The sequence below is a fragment of the Carcharodon carcharias genome, chromosome 13 (assembly GCF_017639515.1).
Source record: "Carcharodon carcharias isolate sCarCar2 chromosome 13, sCarCar2.pri, whole genome shotgun sequence".
NCBI classification, from domain to species: Eukaryota; Metazoa; Chordata; class Chondrichthyes; order Lamniformes; family Lamnidae; genus Carcharodon; species Carcharodon carcharias.
Window position 1 is genome coordinate 85,481,618 of NC_054479.1, and position 18,010 is coordinate 85,499,627.

At 40.7% G+C, this 18,010-nt stretch overlaps 1 protein-coding gene across 2 annotated transcripts in view; it reads right to left on the bottom strand.

Moving 5' to 3' along the window:
* cep83 (centrosomal protein 83) overlaps nt 1–18,010 on the bottom strand; it is a 77,696-nt gene that overhangs the window by 27,533 nt on the left and 32,153 nt on the right. For both annotated transcript variants that reach the window (XM_041201853.1, XM_041201854.1), the window contains 5 exons: nt 9,564–9,815; nt 6,051–6,182; nt 5,109–5,223; nt 3,956–4,100; nt 2,979–3,128 (listed from right to left, as the gene is read on the bottom strand). In XM_041201853.1, coding sequence (XP_041057787.1) covers nt 2,979–3,128; nt 3,956–4,100; nt 5,109–5,223; nt 6,051–6,182; nt 9,564–9,815 — 794 coding nt within the window. The remainder of the gene's footprint in view (nt 1–2,978; nt 3,129–3,955; nt 4,101–5,108; nt 5,224–6,050; nt 6,183–9,563; nt 9,816–18,010) is intronic.

An 18,010-nucleotide genomic window follows, 5' to 3' on the forward strand; every position in this document is an offset into this window, starting at 1 on the left:
CATGACAGCCAATGGTGTTTGTGAACCTTTAAAAAGACTGCTGGCAACTCTACAAGGTGGAGAGAAATAGCCCAGCGAATCCTGACTTCTTAATCTGCTCTCCTACCACCTACACTTAAGTTTGACCTTCTCGCTGCCTCAATTTGTTGTCAATGAGCATTTCCATCAGCTGTCCATAACATTACAACAATGACTACACTTCTAAAAATACTTAATTGCCTGTAAACTTTTTGAGAATCCTGAGATCGTGAAAAGCGCTACATAAACAGAAACCTTTCTTTCTACATAAAATACTAACTAAATCTGTGCAGGTAATGGATTCTAAAATTTACAAAATGCTATTTCCAATCCCACAGATGTCATCACAGTCTAAAAGCGAAATACTGCAGATGCTGGAAATCTGAAATAAAAACAGAAAATGCTGGAGAATTTCCAAAGGTCCGGCAGCATCTGTAGAGAGAGAAGCAAAGTTAACATTTCGAGTCAGTATGACTTTTCTTCATGTGGACTCAAAACGTTAACTCACTTTCTCTCTCCATGGATGCTGCCAGACCTGATGAGTTTTTCCAGCACTTTCTGTTTTTACGTCATCATAATCTACATGCTTTGCAAGCGGCTTTCATTTCAGGAGAATCTACCATCAACAAACTGAAAGATATCCTTAAACTGCGCATCCCAAAGCAAAGCAACACAACTTCCTATACAACTAAAACTCACTACATCATGTTAAATCAGACTCTTGCAGCTAGGTTCACTCCAGTGCATAAATTCTATATTGGTCACAGTGCAGCTCATTTTTGATTCAGGACCTGAGTACTTTGGACATGTTCTTGCAGAACATTCATATTTTCAGCTATTTTAGCACATTAGAGGAATTTTAACCACAGTTACAGAGTAATTCAAACTGCCAGAGAGACAGAGGAGGCTTCATTATTTGTGATGTGATATTTCTTCAGTGTCTTCAAAGTCAGTAATATTTGTTAAATTTGTACACTGCTAAATTAAGTAACTCAACATTTGGCATCTCAAGTCTTTTTTGTTCTTTTATCCACTGCGATGAAGTTATTCTCTTCTGAGACCTCCTTTATTTTAAAAATAGTCAAACATAAGTTCTAGTCTTGTGGGACAGAGATCTAAATTCATCATAATTTGTCTCTCCTGAGAAATAAATGTGTGAATACATGTGCGTGTTTATCACATACATGGTCACTGAACACTGTCTGGCTGTATCAAGGGTTTTGGGCTACTGGGGCAGGGGGAGAGGAGGCAAAGGGCTTCAGTAATAGTGGGTAAAAATAGCTGTCCACCATAAAAGCTCAAGGCTCCATCCTGATGTGTGCTCCTACTCTTTCAGCATGTTTTCCTCTTTTAAACATCTCATCTTGTTCCACCCCTCTTGCCTGTGCTTTACAATCCTTGTTATCTACCCAAGTACAATGTCAAGTTTTCACCTACATATCTTTACTGCTTTTTTCCTGCAGCCTCTGCACCCGAGCACTTCTGATCCTCAAAGATTCCAATCTCCATCTCATTGTGCCATCTCTCGAGTTCACTGCCCTCCTATCTTCCCTTCATGTCTCCTTCTATCTTAATACCTCTACCCCTTGACCTTGTCATCTCACATGGCCCCTCTAATCCTATTGTGTCAATCACTGATGAGGTCTATTTTGGTCCGCTTCCATGTTTCCCTCTCCACCTACATTGACTTTCCTCTCTCAAGCAACTTCTCTATGTCCACCCCTCAGAAAATATTCTCACCCAAATCACTTACAAATGAACTTTTAAATTCCCAACTGTCCAGCCTTTGGTCCTCCTTTCACCACAACATCTCTGCAGCTACCAATCTGCTCAATCACTTTCAGCTTTGCCTTTGTTTCCTAATTGCCAATGAAACCCTCACTCTCTCTCAATCTGGAATGGCCCTCAGCTCTACTCCCTGCAGTTGAAGGGATGCAGCCGTGAGCTTTTATGATGGATAACTGGAGTAGCACCTGACCGTACCAAATAAAGCACCATCAGAGCCTGTTCTCCACTACCTGAAATACAAAGATATTCCGCAGTTTCTCTTCGAGAAAAATAATTTTTTGGAATTAGCTAAAATACAATATCTCTGATATTCACAGTGTTATGAATCTTTGCGATTCACTACCTCAGGACTGTGGATGCTCAGTCGATAAACATATTCAAGACTGAAATTGAAAGACTTTTGAGCACTAAGGGAATCAAGTGATATGGGGATAAGGTGGAAAAGTGAAGTTGACAGCTGCTCAGCCATGATCTTACTGAATGGCAGTGCAGGTTTGAGGGGCTGCCTGGCCTACTCCTATTACTTAGGTTCTCATATTATAATGCATTCAGAGTAGGTTATTTGTGATTCCTTACAAAGCTCAAACTAAATGATGAATGATTAAAATCTACTGGTTCTTCTGATACAAGTTCCAAAAGGAAAACATTATCATGCTGTCCTTTTATCCACTGACCCAGGGTTCAAATCGAGAGCTTACTATTAGGGTGGAAGTTTCTCTCTGTTGGCTGAAAGGCATTTGAGCAGTCGGATGGGCACATCATACTGCACCAAATCTACAAAGCAACATAAATAGACAATTTCTCTTGAGTCTCAAACTCAAAGCCAGCTGATTTGGGAAATATAGAAACCTTCAAAGATGCACAAGAGGATGCCTTTCCAGGGTTAATTACTTTGCTGCGATAGCACAATGGGAGTATTTGATGCTGGGTGATTTAAGTGGGAAAGGTCAACCTTACTGAGCCCTGACATTTCCCCAAAAAACACAACAAAAAAATCTTGCCATTTCCATCTCGAGTAGCAGCAAGAATTTTATAAAAATATTTGTATAAAAAAAGGACAAGGTACCTTCACATGAATTTAAGATACAGAAGTATTCCAAAGTCAAGCTCTGTGAAAAATATAATTTCAAATATATACCAGTGCCACATAGTTTCACTGCTTCCGTTCTAACCTGAGGTTCTGGATCTCCCGCTTGGATGCCTCTTCTACTAACTGTACGGCTTTCAGCTTCTCTTCCATATGCTCTTGTTCAGCATGAAATGTTATGTCCTGCTCAGCCTTCAGTCTTTCTAGGTCAGCAACTTTATTCTCCAGCTCTAACCTTTGAATAAGCAAATAATTTAATTACCTTTTCAACATGGGGAATACCTAGCATGTCATCAGTGTTCATATAAAGTCATCGGAGATCTCAACGTACAGGAGAGGGAACACAAAACAAGTGGCACCGTATTGGTTGACCATTACAAGCCCCACCCGATATTCAGTCCCATTGACTTAATGGAACTGATTAACAGGCGTGTCCCCAACCATGTCCAAGTTCACTATCCTTTTCCACCGCGGCCCCTCCTCCCACCCCACCACCCCCAAACCCCTTTAGAAAAATTATATAACCGTTACTTAGCAGGTTGGGTAAAAATCTGATGAAGATTTTTTTTGTACAAAACAATGCTTTCCTCCCTCCCAATACACTTAATGTGACCACCACTGACTGTCTCCTGGGCCCTCACCAAACATGCAGAAGATGTGCAAGTACAATCCAAGGCACCTGTTCCTCCTGGTTCATATGGAAGTGTAGCTGCCACTTGATCTTGACTACTGCAGTAAGGTTGTGATTAGGAATTCAGCATGTACACAATCATAGCACAACCCAACCATCTATGGTTCAGCACACTGGATTCAGATATACTTCCATCTCCCATTGTGCCATCTCCAATTGAGGCATTAAAGTTCTTGAAAAGGATGCACTAGGAATTAGGCACAAACTTACATCTCTATTTTCAACAGATTGCTAGTTTTTTCATAAGAGGGTAGACTGTAAGAAAACTAAAAAGCCAGGTTTACCTTAGCTGAAACAATAGTAAATATATAACAGGGACAAGCCAACAGTACAATAGCATTGAGCAGTAAAGTTTCCAGAACATTGCTCACTTTTCATCTTGGAGTGCTGTAAGTTTCTGGAAATCTTCCTCTTTAGCTGCCTGAACTTTCCGAATTAGCTCTCTTTCCTTTTCTGTCAAGAGCTCTTTGTGTCTTTCAATATTGGCCTTAAGAATCTCAATATCTGATTGCAACCCTGCAGAAAGAATAAATAAATTCCAAAACTGCTATTTTTCAAAGGTTCATCAGCCACCCAAATGGGCAGTTTACAAGGACACAATATCCCACCCTCCCACTCTCCCAGATAGATGGTAGTAATTCTAATTTGTATGAATTGGTTGAACATCAGGTTAAAATGTTGGTCATTTCAATTTAGCTCCTTTACATTTTTAGGCCATGTAAGTCCTCCAAAATACCAATGGCAATTCTAGAGGGACAATGCTTGTATGGCTCCAGTCCTATCTACCTGAACATAACCAATGCATCGCTATCAATGGACTCCCTTATTTGCAGCATCATCTCCAAAGTTTTCTCAGGATCTATCCTTGGTCTTCTTAGTCACCTCATTAACACACAATGGATTAGTTTTAATATGTATAATGATGACATCCAGCTCTACATCTCCACCACCTCATTAGCCATGGCCTCGTCGACACCAAACTTGCATGAGTATAACTTGCTCCAGCTCAACATTAGAAAGGACTTAAAACTCCTCCGCAAATTTTTGCCACTAAATCTTCTCCTTGATCACTGCCTCAGACGGAATGTGGCCATTTGTAACACTGTCAAATATTTCAACACTGAGCTGAGCTTCAGGCCTGGATGCTTTCCATCTTTAAGGCTGCTTACTTCTATCTTCACAATAATGCCATCTTAGCTCCAACGCGCGGATCTCTCCAGGTCCCATCCATCAGTCTTGCCCTCAATGACCCATATCGGCTCTCGGTTCCCCTACACATTAAATTAAGCTTCCTTCTCCTCTCCTTTAAATTTCCCCATTTCCTCACCCTATAAGTCAAGGGAGCTGATCCAACATCAGGTGCTTTACACTATTGCCCAAAGTCACAATTACCCCCAAGTTTCTTTTGTATTTTTAAAATAGCCGAGTGATACATGCTAGTGAGCAAAATAGTTAAAATATTACCATCAGAAAATCTATCATGAAAAAACGGTTTATGAATCAAATAGAAATCTGTAAATATACCATTTATTTGACTTTGCATGTTATCTCTCTCTCTCTCAACTTCCCCTTTGGTTCTCGCTGCTTCTAGTTTGATGTTTGTAACTTCCAGTTTATAAGAATGTTTGCATTCTTCAAGCTGCAATAATTAAAAAAAGTAATTTAGGGTCCTTCATCTTCTCTTTATAAGCTGAAATTACTGCCAAACAGGGAGTGCAACAAAGGTTCACCAGACTTGTCCCAGGGTTGGTGGGACTGTCCTACGAAGAGAGATTGGGGAAATTGGGCCTCTATTCTCTAGAGTTTCAAAGAATAAGAAGTGATCTCATTGAAACCTAGGAAATACTTAAAAGGAATAGATAGGGTAGATGCAGGCAAGATGTTTCCCCTGGCTGGGGAGTCTAGAACCAGGGCCACAATTTCAAAATAAGAGGGACGTCACTCAGGACCAAGATGAGGGGAAATTTCTTTACTCAAGAGGGACATGTAGCACACACGGAATCAGATTCCAACATAAGTTGGTGATCTCCAGAGTGAAGAGAAGAAAAATGGAAGGTGGGAGTGGGTGGGGAGAATGCAATTCCTCCTAACTTGAATTGACACAACTCTAGTTACAGACTGCACCAAATATACCAAAGGAAATTAAACACTCCCTTTCAAAGTTATACTTTATGAAATTCAATATAATCAGACTTTCTTGCAGTTTTTTTTAAGTCCAGGGTAGAACTTAAAATGGAATATAAATTGACATAATGCCATTTCTGCAAATTGGCTTTGTGATAATAGTAACATTTTTTGAAGGTTAATGACTAGCTGCTACATGTAGTAATGTTGTCCAATAAACAGTATGAGAAAAATAAAGCTGATACAAGTGTAAGATGAAACTTCCAATGGTCTGACACAATTATTTGAAAGCTCTAATAAATCCAATGCAAGCATCCTTTTGTTGACAAGTCAATAACTCACTTTACTGGACAAAGCATTAACCTCTCGTTCTGCCTTGTACAACTTGCTGGTCAGTTGAGTATTCTGTTCAAGAACTAGCTGCAGTTCCTTCTCCAAACGTTCCTGCTGTAGTTTAATCGACTGCTTCTCTGCCTGGGATCAAAAAGAAAAATAAATGGTAATAAAATGCACCAAGCTGAGCAAATTAGTAAAATCTCAACTAACAGCTCCAAAACAAGCCAGGATATAGGCCTGTGGTGAGGCCTACAGTAACAGAATAAGTTGCACTCTATTCTATTACATAAGAGTTCCAGCACCATTTCTAGATTACATTTCACAATTTGGACCCTTTACATGTGAGAGGTGAAACCTTTTATTTTGACATGAAATCAATAGGAAAGGCTGAGTTTTGGTGGAACAACAGCTAGCTGCAACTTAAGATCAGCATACCCATTACACTCAACATCTGTATTGTAAAGAAAAGCTGAAAAATCCACTTTACACAATGGTGGATCCAGCAATCTATGAAAGGAACGCAAGGCTCAAGATTCATTTCCAAGGGTTCTGGGGCAATGTGTTTCCACCCACCCGAAACGAGGTTTTACTTTCCAGTATTTCAGGCTGCACATTCGGTCCTTGAAGCTATTGTTTTGAACCACAGTCATGGTTCTTTGGAGGCACATTTATAATTCCAGATGAGCAGCTCCAAACTACAAGAGGTCAGAAACAAAAAGGAAGGCGTAAGCTGAAGGGGAGTTTTGCATGAATGTCTTTGAAAGCAAACACGCCCAAGGGAAGTAATTTAATATTCTTCCACATTCATTCAATATTCAGGCAACAACCAAAACCTAACAATGGAATTATGAGAACCTACATAATCAGGCAAGCTTGAATCACAATGTCCTAAGCTATTAAGTCAAGACAGCGCAACCTTGTGAAAACAAGGCCAAGCGTTCCAGCTATCTATCTGATAGATGCCCTGAAGAGGGAGACGGTCAAGTAGTTATCATTGCACATGCAGAGTGAGTTTTCACAATTGCTGGCAATCCATGTCCTGCTATTCAGTAGTACCTATAGGTATAGAAACAACAGCCTTGTGTTGGTGTCAAAAATGTTCCTGATTCAACATGAATTATAGGTGCTTCAACAGTCCCTCTTGCAAGAGGTATTCAAACCAAACAACCAGTCACCTGGGTATGCGTAGATACCCTACAACCTCAGAAAGGCTTCCACTAAGGGCAGAAATTCAGTGAATTAATTAGAAGTATATCGATTTAGTAATTAATCCTCCCCCAGTGCTGAATCTCAAAAAACTTATTAGCTTCTCTGATCATCATATGGGATCAGGCAAGCTTTGAATCACATACTAATGACCAATGTTTGATGTTTCTATGAACTGCAGAAGGGTGACTCCATATGTAAACAAAGCAGTTCAGGACCTTCTGAGTTACAAAGATCTCATAAGAGTTGTAAACTGCACAATAAATATGCCTGCTGTCATCAGCTTTATGACTGGTGCATAATGGGGAGCCTGAATGCTAATCTGCATTTGGATTTTGAAAGCATATTTCACAATCTCAGGGCATCACAATGTGCTTTACAGCCAGGAAATTACTTTTTAAGTGTGGTCACTTTGTAATTCACGAATGAGACAGCTAAGATAACAGCAATATGATAATGACCAGATCATCTGTTTTCATGATGTTGGTTGAGGATAAATATTGGCCAGCACATCAGGGAGAACTCCTCTGCTCTTCTCAAAATGGTGTCTTGGAATCTTTTCCATCCACCTGAGAGCGCAGAGGGGGGCCTCGGTTTGACATCTCATCTGAAAGACAGCACCTCCAGTAGTGCAGCAATCTCTCAGCACGGCCCCCCGAGTGTCAGCCTTGATTACGTGCTCAGTCTCTGGAGTAAAACAAACCCACCATCTTCTGATTCTAGGCAAGAGCACTACCCACTGAACCACAGTTGACGCTTTTGGCCTTGGCGGACAGAGTGGCACCTTAGCTTCATGATCCTGCTGTATCAAGTGTGGACGCACAGCAAATCCTGCACCAGTCTCCAGCCAAGATTTTTGATTACATTGGTAGCAGACTTGGAAATAAACATCATGGATAGCAAACGTAACCTCACTGTTAAGGAAATGAGGGAGAGAAAACCTGGGGAACTATTGTCCAGTTAGCCTCACAGTTGTATATTAAATGCTACAATGTATTACGGATGTGGTAACAGGACACTTGGAAAATCACAATGTGATTAGGCAAACTCAGTGTAGATTTTGAAGAAAGGAAATAGTGTTGGACAAATATATTAGAAGTTTTATGAAGGGAAATAGTTTTTGACAAATATATTAGAGCTTTTTAGAGGATGTAACTAACAAGAGGAATCCAGTGGATGGAATATATGTGGGATTTCAAAAGGCATTCATTGAGGTCTTACGCAAGTGGTTATTACACAAATTAAGGCTCATGGGATTAGGAGTAATACATTAGCACGGGTTGAGCATTAGTTAATGGACAGTGAACAGGCAGTAAGAATAAACGGGTCATTTTCAGGATGGCAGTACATAAACTAGTGGAGTACTGCAAAGATCAGTGCTTGGGTGTCAGCCATTTATAATTTACATTTATGATTTAGATGGGGGGGACTAAGTGTAATATATCCAAGTTTGCTAATGATATAAAACCAAGTGGGAAAGTAAACTGTCAGAAAGGTGCAAAAAAAGAGTCTGCAAAGGGACATACACAAATAGATTATATGACTGGATGTCAGATGGAGCATAATGTGGGGAAGAGTGCAATTATCTATTTTGGTAGGAATAATGGAAATCTTTTAAAAAGGTTAGAGGGATGTAGGGGTCCTTGTACAGGAATCACAGGAAGTTAACATGCACATACAGCAAACACTTAGATAGGCAAATTATACATTAGCCTTTGCTGCCAGGGTTTAGACTATAAGGGTAAACAAGTTTTGCTTCAGTTATAAAGGGTTTTGGCGAGACCACACCTGGAGTACCGTGGACAGTTTTGTCTCTTTACTGAAAGAAGAACATACTTGCTTTAAAGGGGATGCAACAAAGGTTCACTAAATTGATTCCTAGGATGAAAGGGCTGACCTATGAGGAAAAATTGAACAGAATGGGACCGTGCTCTCTGGAGTTTAATGATACTATTGAAATGTGTAACATTCTTAGAAGACTTGACAGTGTAGATGCAGAGAAGCTGTTTCCTGCTGGCTGGAACTAGGGATCACAGTCTCAGGATAAGGGGTTGTCCGTTTAGGATTGAGATAAGGAGAAATGTGATTACTCAGAGGGATGCCAATCTTTGGAATTTTGTACCTTAGAGAGCTGTGGATGCTCAGCCGATGAGTATATTCAAGATTGAAACCAATGGATTTTTTGGGCACAAGATAAATCAAAGGATGAAGAATTAACGGAGAGGTTTAACTATGGATCTTGTTGAATGGCGAGGCAGGCTCAATGGGCCATATGACCTATTACTGCTCCTATGTTCTTATGGTCTAACATACCTCCAAAGATTTAATGACAGTTTGGCTTTCAACTAACTGTCGCACTTGAATTCGCTGTACATTTTCAGCTTGCATGCCAGAATTCTCTCTCTCAGCCCGCAGCTCTGCAACCTCAGCCTCCAGGCTCTTGACCTTCTGACAGAGTTGAGCCTTTTCCCTCAAGAGTGCTTCCACACGTTTACTATCTCTAGTGGGATCAATACTCATTATCTGGTCATGTAGAGCCTCTTTGTCTGCTTCCAGTCTAGCAACCTGATAAAAGAAATAAAGTCAAGCAATAATTAGACTTGCATAAAATCTTTTATTTAAAGTCTTGTACATCTAGCACTGTGTAAACATGTGCAACAAACAAAAAAAGTCAAAGACTCTAGTGGGAGGGTACAGGAACAGATAAGCCCACTGCAATCCATCTGTTCGGTATTCAGGAATATTATATCCCATGATAACTTACCATGAGCCTCTATCGAATTTTTCTCTGGGTATTAATCCAACTCAGTTTTGCTAATAGAATCAGCCCCTCTGCCCTTGCAGACTCTGTTAAGTGCAAAACTCTCTCTCTTGCAGTCAGATCCCAGCTGCAGATTTAGAAGTAGAGGAGGTGTAAACAGCCTAAACTCAAGCAATCGCAACTGTGGTTCAAATAGTTCAAACATATGGCCATGTGTGACCTATTTGCAACTTCATAATGAATAACAATGAGATGTTGTTCAGCAGTCTCAGTTTCTTGTGGGCCTACAACAAAGTGGTTATGGTACTGGGCTTGTAACCCCAAGATCAAGAGTTCAAATCTCACAATGGCAAACTATGAAACAATGTAACTACAACAAAAAAGGCCCCTAATTGTGTGAAAGCAAAATACCACGGATGCTGGAAATCTGAAATAAACGCAAAGTGCTGGAAAAACTCTGCCGGTCGGGCAGCATCTGTTAAGAGAGAAACAGAGTTAATGTTTCGAGTCCATATGACCCTTCTCCAGAGCCAAGCAGACTCAAAACATTAACTCTGTTTCTCTCTTCACAGATGCTGCCAGCCCTGCTGAGTTTTCCAGCATTTTCTGTTTTTACCCCTAATTATGTAAAGATTTACAATGCCATCCAGAGATGCTATAGGATGGCTGGCGTGACAAGTAGAGAGAGGTGATTCAATAAAGTAAAAGCAAAATACTGCTGATGCTGGAAATCTGAAAAAAAAACAGAAAATGCTGGTAAAACTCAGCACATCTGGCAGCATCGGTGGAGAGAAGAACAGAGTTAACATTTCGACTTCATCTATTTTGATTCAGTAAAGGTTGTATCTTGACTCTCAACTTCAGAAAACCAATGTGGAACAAATACAATCATCATCTAACCCAGCTATCTGTGATCTGGGAATGCTTAAAGCCGATACTCTTGGGGAAATTTTAATTCTCCCAGGGTGTGCAGGAGGTGAGGGGGGCATGGAGCATATCTTAGGAAACATGGCAGCCAGTGGGAGATGAGAATAGCTGAATCCAAGAGGCGAGTCTTTCCAGCAAAGCCTTTGGGCCAGGAAGAGCAAAAATACCACCCCCCTACCCCAATCCACCATGCACCGCCTCGATCTCCAGGTCTCCTCAGTCTCCCTCTCCCTACACCCCCCCACTCACCCCATCCCCACAATTTACCCCGATCCACAATCCAAACCCCACACCCCACCCCACCTCCTCATGATCTCTTTCTCACCTCTCTCCCTCCTGCCTCTCTACTCCACTCCCCAGTTGTGGCCTACCTGCAGAAGCCTTCCCACCCGACAGCCAACCAGACTCAATCATGTTGGCTGATAATCAGAAAGTAAAATTCAAGGAGTTTCTCTTGTTTCACACAGTGTCAGTTCTGTTATCTGACATCACTTCTGTGAAGTGCCTAGAGATGTTTTACTATAGTAAAGGTGTTATATAAATGCATGTTGTTGCTCTTGTGTAGAGATCAAGAGTAGAAACCCAGGCCAATTTTTCATTTCTCAACCTGGAACTGCTGAGGCTAATTGTAGTGCCCCCACCCCTAACTTGTATAATGGATGAGCAGCAGCTAATGCAGCACAGACAGAACGAGAACCTTCCCAGTCTGTATGGCTTAGCTATTCAGGGAATAAACTCCCAGCCATCTGTCAATGCGCATTTCCAGTGTTTTTAAGTCATAAACAAATTATTCCTTGCTCTGTGTCAGTAAAGGCAGCATATTTTTCAGAAAACTACAGCTGAATCACAGATCAGCAAAGCACCAAAATCAAGGTGAAGCATTTTGATTCTGTAAACTTTGTACAGTATAAATGCTGTCTATATGCTCATGGATTCCCTCCTTTTCATCTATTGCTGCTTAAGTTTGTTGAATTCTCTGGATCCTTTTCACACAAAGATTAAAAAGCACCCCTTAAAAAGTGCATTTAAACATTTTTTCAACAGAACTAAGTAAAAATAGAAGAGAGGTGAAATATAAGCTAGTTTAAGGTTTTTACTTAGTTCTGTTGAAGAGTCATACGGACTCGAAACGTTAACTGTGTTCCTCTCCGCAGATACTGCCAGACCTGATGAGTTTTTCCAGGTATTTTTTTTTTTTTTTTTGGATTTCCAGCATCCACAGTTTTTTGCTTTTAACATTCAATAATCATCAGCTTGCAGATACAGTACCCTGCATTATCTGATGATTGTGGAGACATCACATCTACTCCCCTCAGAAAAACCTTAATCAATGGTTGAACTTGTGCTATGAGTTCAATTCAAAGTTATTAATTATCCACTATAGTCAGGGTCTCAAGCAGAATAAATTCATTATCACATGACCTATTATTCTTTTTAAAACCATTTTACCCAGAGCTTAAATGACTCTGGAGCATAGACTGAGGACTTCTTTATCTCATGTACTACTTTCTGTTCCAAGTAATTGATAATGACATCTATAGGAATCAATCAGCATAGGCTTTAAATTGATGAGATACATGGTCATTGTTTTAAAAAATGTCCAGAGTAAACCGAGCGCTTAAAAAAAAAATCAGCACAAGTGAGAATCATTACCAGGAAGTTTCACATCAGGCTTTTAATTAGAAACTCAGCTTCTAAATTATCCAAAATGAGCAATATTTCAAAGCTGGGTCACAGCATTAATCATCCAGTTATCAAATAACTTTCCTTGAGAGCTCTGATGTACTGGCCAGTGCACGAGCTGAACCGCAACAGAATTTTAATACCCAATTTATATCACAAACTGAAGCTGCTTTTAGGATGGAATTAAAATGACAAGTATGTGCTGCATACAGCAGCCTTGAAACATTAAAATTGGTGTATTGTGAATTACCAGCAGTGTTGCTGTTCATAGCTTTCTTGACCATATTTGGCATTCATGTGCTCCAATGGGTTTTGCTTTCATTGCTTGATGATCTATTTGACTGATAAAAAAGTGACTCTTCCAGGATCTCTACTGATTCCTCTCCCTCTTCTGTTGTATATCTCAACTCTCAATGTCTGTTCTGAGCTCTTGCTCAATTTCACCTTCTCTGTAAATTTCTTTGCCCCTTGTGTTTGTCACTCAATATCTCTTTGCCTTTCACGCACTTCCTTGCATTTGTCCTTACTCTTTTCCAAATATCCAAATCATTGTGCTAGTAAGTCATTTGATTGACAGGCAGTGAGTGGGATTCAATGGTGCACAAGATGGTCTCACTTTAAAGTGATATGCATTCCAGAATGTGATATTAAAATAAGACAGTTAAATTTGGTGCTGTATTGCTTAACTCAGTATCTGAAGTTAGAGCAAAACTGCAATCATAAAGCCCTCTATGCAGTCAGTAATCTACTGCTGATTAAACTACAGCATTTCTGAGAATTCGATGGTAATTCAGATCCTGTGCTTATTCATAACTAAGGAAGAGGACTCACTGAAGCTTGCACTATTTTCCATTTAAGCTGTGGCCCTAAGTATCCATTAAGTAAAGGTGCTTTACCTTATCTCGTAGAAACTTTGCTTTGAACCCATATGATTTGTGCCTTTTCTTCCTAAGGGATGTTTGACAGTCGACAGTAACTTTATAACTAGAGCCATTACTTAGCAATAGTTCCCAGTATCAGCATCACTCTCTCCATTCTGGTTCACTTTCTTTCTCCAATCCATTCTGTTGTAGTTTGGCTCAGGTTTCTGAGTCACCCCAGACAGGAAGCATCTGCTGAAAGCAGCAGCACTGATGCGGAATTTGCTACAATGGAAGGCCGTGTCAGTGGACATCTAATGGGTCCAGGGTCAGATCTGGCTTGATGACAATCAATAAATGCACTTCACAGAGGTCTTCAAGGTGTGAAAGGTTTGATTGGGTAGATGTAAAGATGCTTCCATTTGTGGCAGCATCTAAAACTACAGGACATCAATTAAGGATGTCGTTTTGGCAGCGAGTTCGACATAATAAGGCTAGAAGGTACTCTGGTGTGGGAATGGAAAGTCTGCTCTCCAGCAAGACCAGTAACTCCCGTGAAAAATTCAGGTAAAACCTCCTCACCCAAACGGTAGTTAGAATATGAAATTTACTACCACATGAAGTAGGTGTGGTGAATACCATAGATGCATTCAAAAGGAAGCTGGGCAAGTGCATGAGGGAGAAAGGAATACAAGGATATGTGAATGGAGTTACAAATAGTAAGATTGGAGGAGGTTCTTGTGCAGCATAAAATGTCATGGGCGAGCTGGGTCAAATGGCCAGTTTCTGTTTTGCAAGTACAATGCAAATCTGCTGCTGTCGCAATGTATATTTGACAGCATAACCACGACTGTCCTCGCCTACTCATACTCACTGGAGGGCAGGCTTTCCATTCCCACACCAGAGTACCTTCTAGCCTAATAATTTTGTAGAACTCGCTGCCAAAACGTTTTTGTTTTACAGACAGGTGCAACAAAAATATTCAGAAACAAATTCCAAATGGCGTAGAATCACAACAAAGCAACTGATTTTCATTTGCAACAAAAACTTCAACAAAACACCAGAGTTACAAAAAGATCACAAGAAAATATACATTAGGCAATTGTCGCCACATGTACAAACCCCCATTTGAGCACTGTGCAGCTATTTTTGGGCTGCTCTATGTTTAATATTTTTGATTTCACTATTTGAAGTTGAAGACATAGGGATAGATCCTGACTGCGCAATAGTTCATTAGTGCAAGCAAGCCGATTATCCATTTTACATCTCTCCCACAGAAATCAACTGCAATTAATACAGTGAGAAATGCAAAATGTGCTGTCAGCTCACAACCACACTTTACATTCTCGCACAAAGATCTACCAGACTGGGACAAAAACAGAATTACCTGGAAAAACTCAGCAGGTCTGGCAGCATTGGCGGAGAAAAGAGTTGACGTTTCGAGTCCTCATGACCCTTCAACAGAACTGTTGAAGTTCTGTTCAGTTCTGTTGAAGGGTCATGAGGACTCGAAACGTCAACTCTTTTCTTCTCCGCCGATGCTGCCAGACTTGCTGAGTTTTTCCAGGTAATTCTGTTTTTGTTTTGGATTTCCAGCATCCGCAGTTTTTTGTTTTTATCTACCAGACTGGGATCAAGCCTAGGACATTCCGATTAAAGGGAATGAGTGGTGGTGGTGGTGGGGTGGAGGTGGGGGCAGGGTTAGTATATCATGCTAAAAATTTGAATTACAATCTGGACCCAGTTTGGGAGGAAGAAATTTCCCCCATTTCTTCCAAAGCCATATGTGGCTTGAGTGAAAAAACACAGGTTCCAAGTTGGCACTAAACTAAGTTGCAGTAGTCAAACCACAAGATTGTGGTGCAGTAAACAGAAAGATTGCAGGAACATATGATAGATATTCACCTAAAGATGTGGTTAAACTACATGATTGAGTTAGAACAGGTCTTACCCTGCATCAAGTTACATTAGTGAGTAGAATAGAGGGATTCTCACTGGGAATCAAATTAAAGTACTGGGTTGGAATAACAGGACTCTCAACATGAACAAAGTTCAAAATATTCTATTCACAAATGCGGAAAGTACACTGAATAATTGTGTGCAGATAGTTAAATATGGCTATCACAATTGGACACCATTCTCTCACAAAATAGACAGGCCAGCAGAATGGGCAGACAAGTGGCAGATGGAATTTAACATGGAGAATTGTGAGGTTATGTACTTTGGCAGAAGAAAGAGAAGAGAAAATATATTCATAATGGCACAGTCATAAGGAGCGTGCAGGAACAAAGGAATCTGGGAGTGCCTGTACATTGATCATTGAAGGTGGAAGGACATATTGAAAGAGTGGTGAGCAAAGCATATGGGATCATGGGTTTCATAAATAGAAGCTTCAGAAACAAAAGTAGGGAAGTTATGCTGAATCTTTATAAAGCTCTGGTAAAGCCCCAGCTAGAATATTACATAGAGTTCTGGTCACCACATTTTAGGAAGGGTGTGAGGGTTCTTGAAAGGGTGTAGAATAGATTTATCAGGTTCCAGGGATGGGGGATTTTAGCTACAAGGTTAGGTTGGTGAAGCTGGGGTTAATCACCTTTGCTTCAAGGAGAATGAGTGGAGGTTTGAAAGAGGTGTATGAGGTTGAGACACGTTTAGATAAGGTAGACGAGGAAATACTGTTCCTATTAGCTGATGGTACAAGAGCTAGGGGAGACAATTTTAAGATTTTAGGCAAAAGATGAATGTGAATGTGAATGTGAAGAACTTTTTTTATTCAGCAAGTGGTAATGACCTGGAATAGGCTGTCCAGGAGGGTGGTGGAAGCAGAGACAATCATCAGTTTCAAAAGGAAGTTGGATGGGCACATTAAGAAAATAAACTTGCAGGACTACGGCAATAAAATGGGACTTTTTGGATTGCTCTACGGAGAGCTGGCACAGACGTGACGGGCCGAATGGCCTCTTTCTATGCCGTAAATGATTCTATAATGCTATAAAAGCTGCAAAACTTTGGAATTTTAATTTTAATGTAACTTATTTTAATAACACACTTACTGTTTCCAATTGTACAGCACAGAGGCCTACTGAGCAAGTGGACCACATGATAATGGTACAGTTCCACAGCCCAGAAGGTCCCAGATTTCATCCTTGCACTGTGCTGACCGAGTGAAGAATGGGGCACATAATGTGCTTGGATCCTCATTTCTCATCACTATACCTTCTCACTTTGGATTAGTATTCAGTGACACTCCAGATGGTGCACATTTACTTGTCTCTTCTTGTTCACAACCTCTGCCGGGATTACTGTACAGGCTAAACAGCATGAGTAATGTCCCCAATATAGCAACACGCATTTAGAAGGTCAGAGAAGTGGGGAGCCATTGAAAACTCTGGAAAGGGTGTGAAGAGCATAATGGGAAGAAAAGTGGCTTGCAAAAAATAAATAAATAAATAAAAATTGATTAAGGTGTCTTGGATTGAGCTGGAGTTTCCCCATTTCCAACCTTTTCACTTGGGGGGTCCACATTTGCATATTTTTCTCCACTCAAGGGGCTGATGAGCAAATTCCAGAAAGATAAGGGTTGGCACAACAATAAACCTAATTTTAAAAAAAAAGTTGGGTGCTAAGGAAAAGAAAAAATTGTTCAGCAAAAAGTACAAAAATGTCATAGCAATAAATTGTTAACTTAAAAAAAGAGGAATGAATAAAAACGACCAGAATGTGAGAGGGTTAGAGAGTGTGTACCTGGCTCACGCCCAGTCTCAGGATGCTCACTCACTCACCCTCACCCATTGTGAGTAAATGCATATGTATGTGTTGGTGTGTGGTGGTTAAGAGTGAGTGAGAAACCAAAGGCTGGGCACATGGCAGATCTGCATCACACACTCTCACTCCCCCGATCTCCCCAGGTCCCCGGCACCCCGGGCTAGCCAGCCCCCCGGGCGCGCGACGCTCCTGTGCTTCCCTCAGCCCAGCAGCCCTCAGCACACTCACCGAGGCCAGCGTTTATTGGTAACATATAACGATATATACATATGTACAAAGCATAGCCCAAACTAGGAGCTAACTTCATGTCGATTTCTATTAGACTCTCTCCATACTCTGTCCACTATCGTGTGACCCCCTACATCAGACTTGTCCAACTACTGAGCCTATCAGCAGCAAACATGGGACAGAAGCAGTCTCTGATTGGAGCAGCAGCTCCATGCAGAATCTTCCATTGAAACTTTCCTGTTTGACCTGAATTTTGTAAACTGGTTCAAGGGGCCGCATAGAGGGGCTTCCACAGGCCAGACGTTGGACAAATGTGATGTAGGGAGTCACATGATTGTGGACAGAGTATGGAGAGAGTCTAGTATAAATCGGCATGAAGTTAGCTCTTAGTTTGGGCTATACTTTGTACGTATGTATATAATTACCTGTTACCAATAAACACAATGCTCAACCTTACAAGCCTCTATTTCTTCATGGGACCTATTAACAACCCTTACAACACAGGTCTGTGACCTTTTATCAGAACTGGAGAAAAT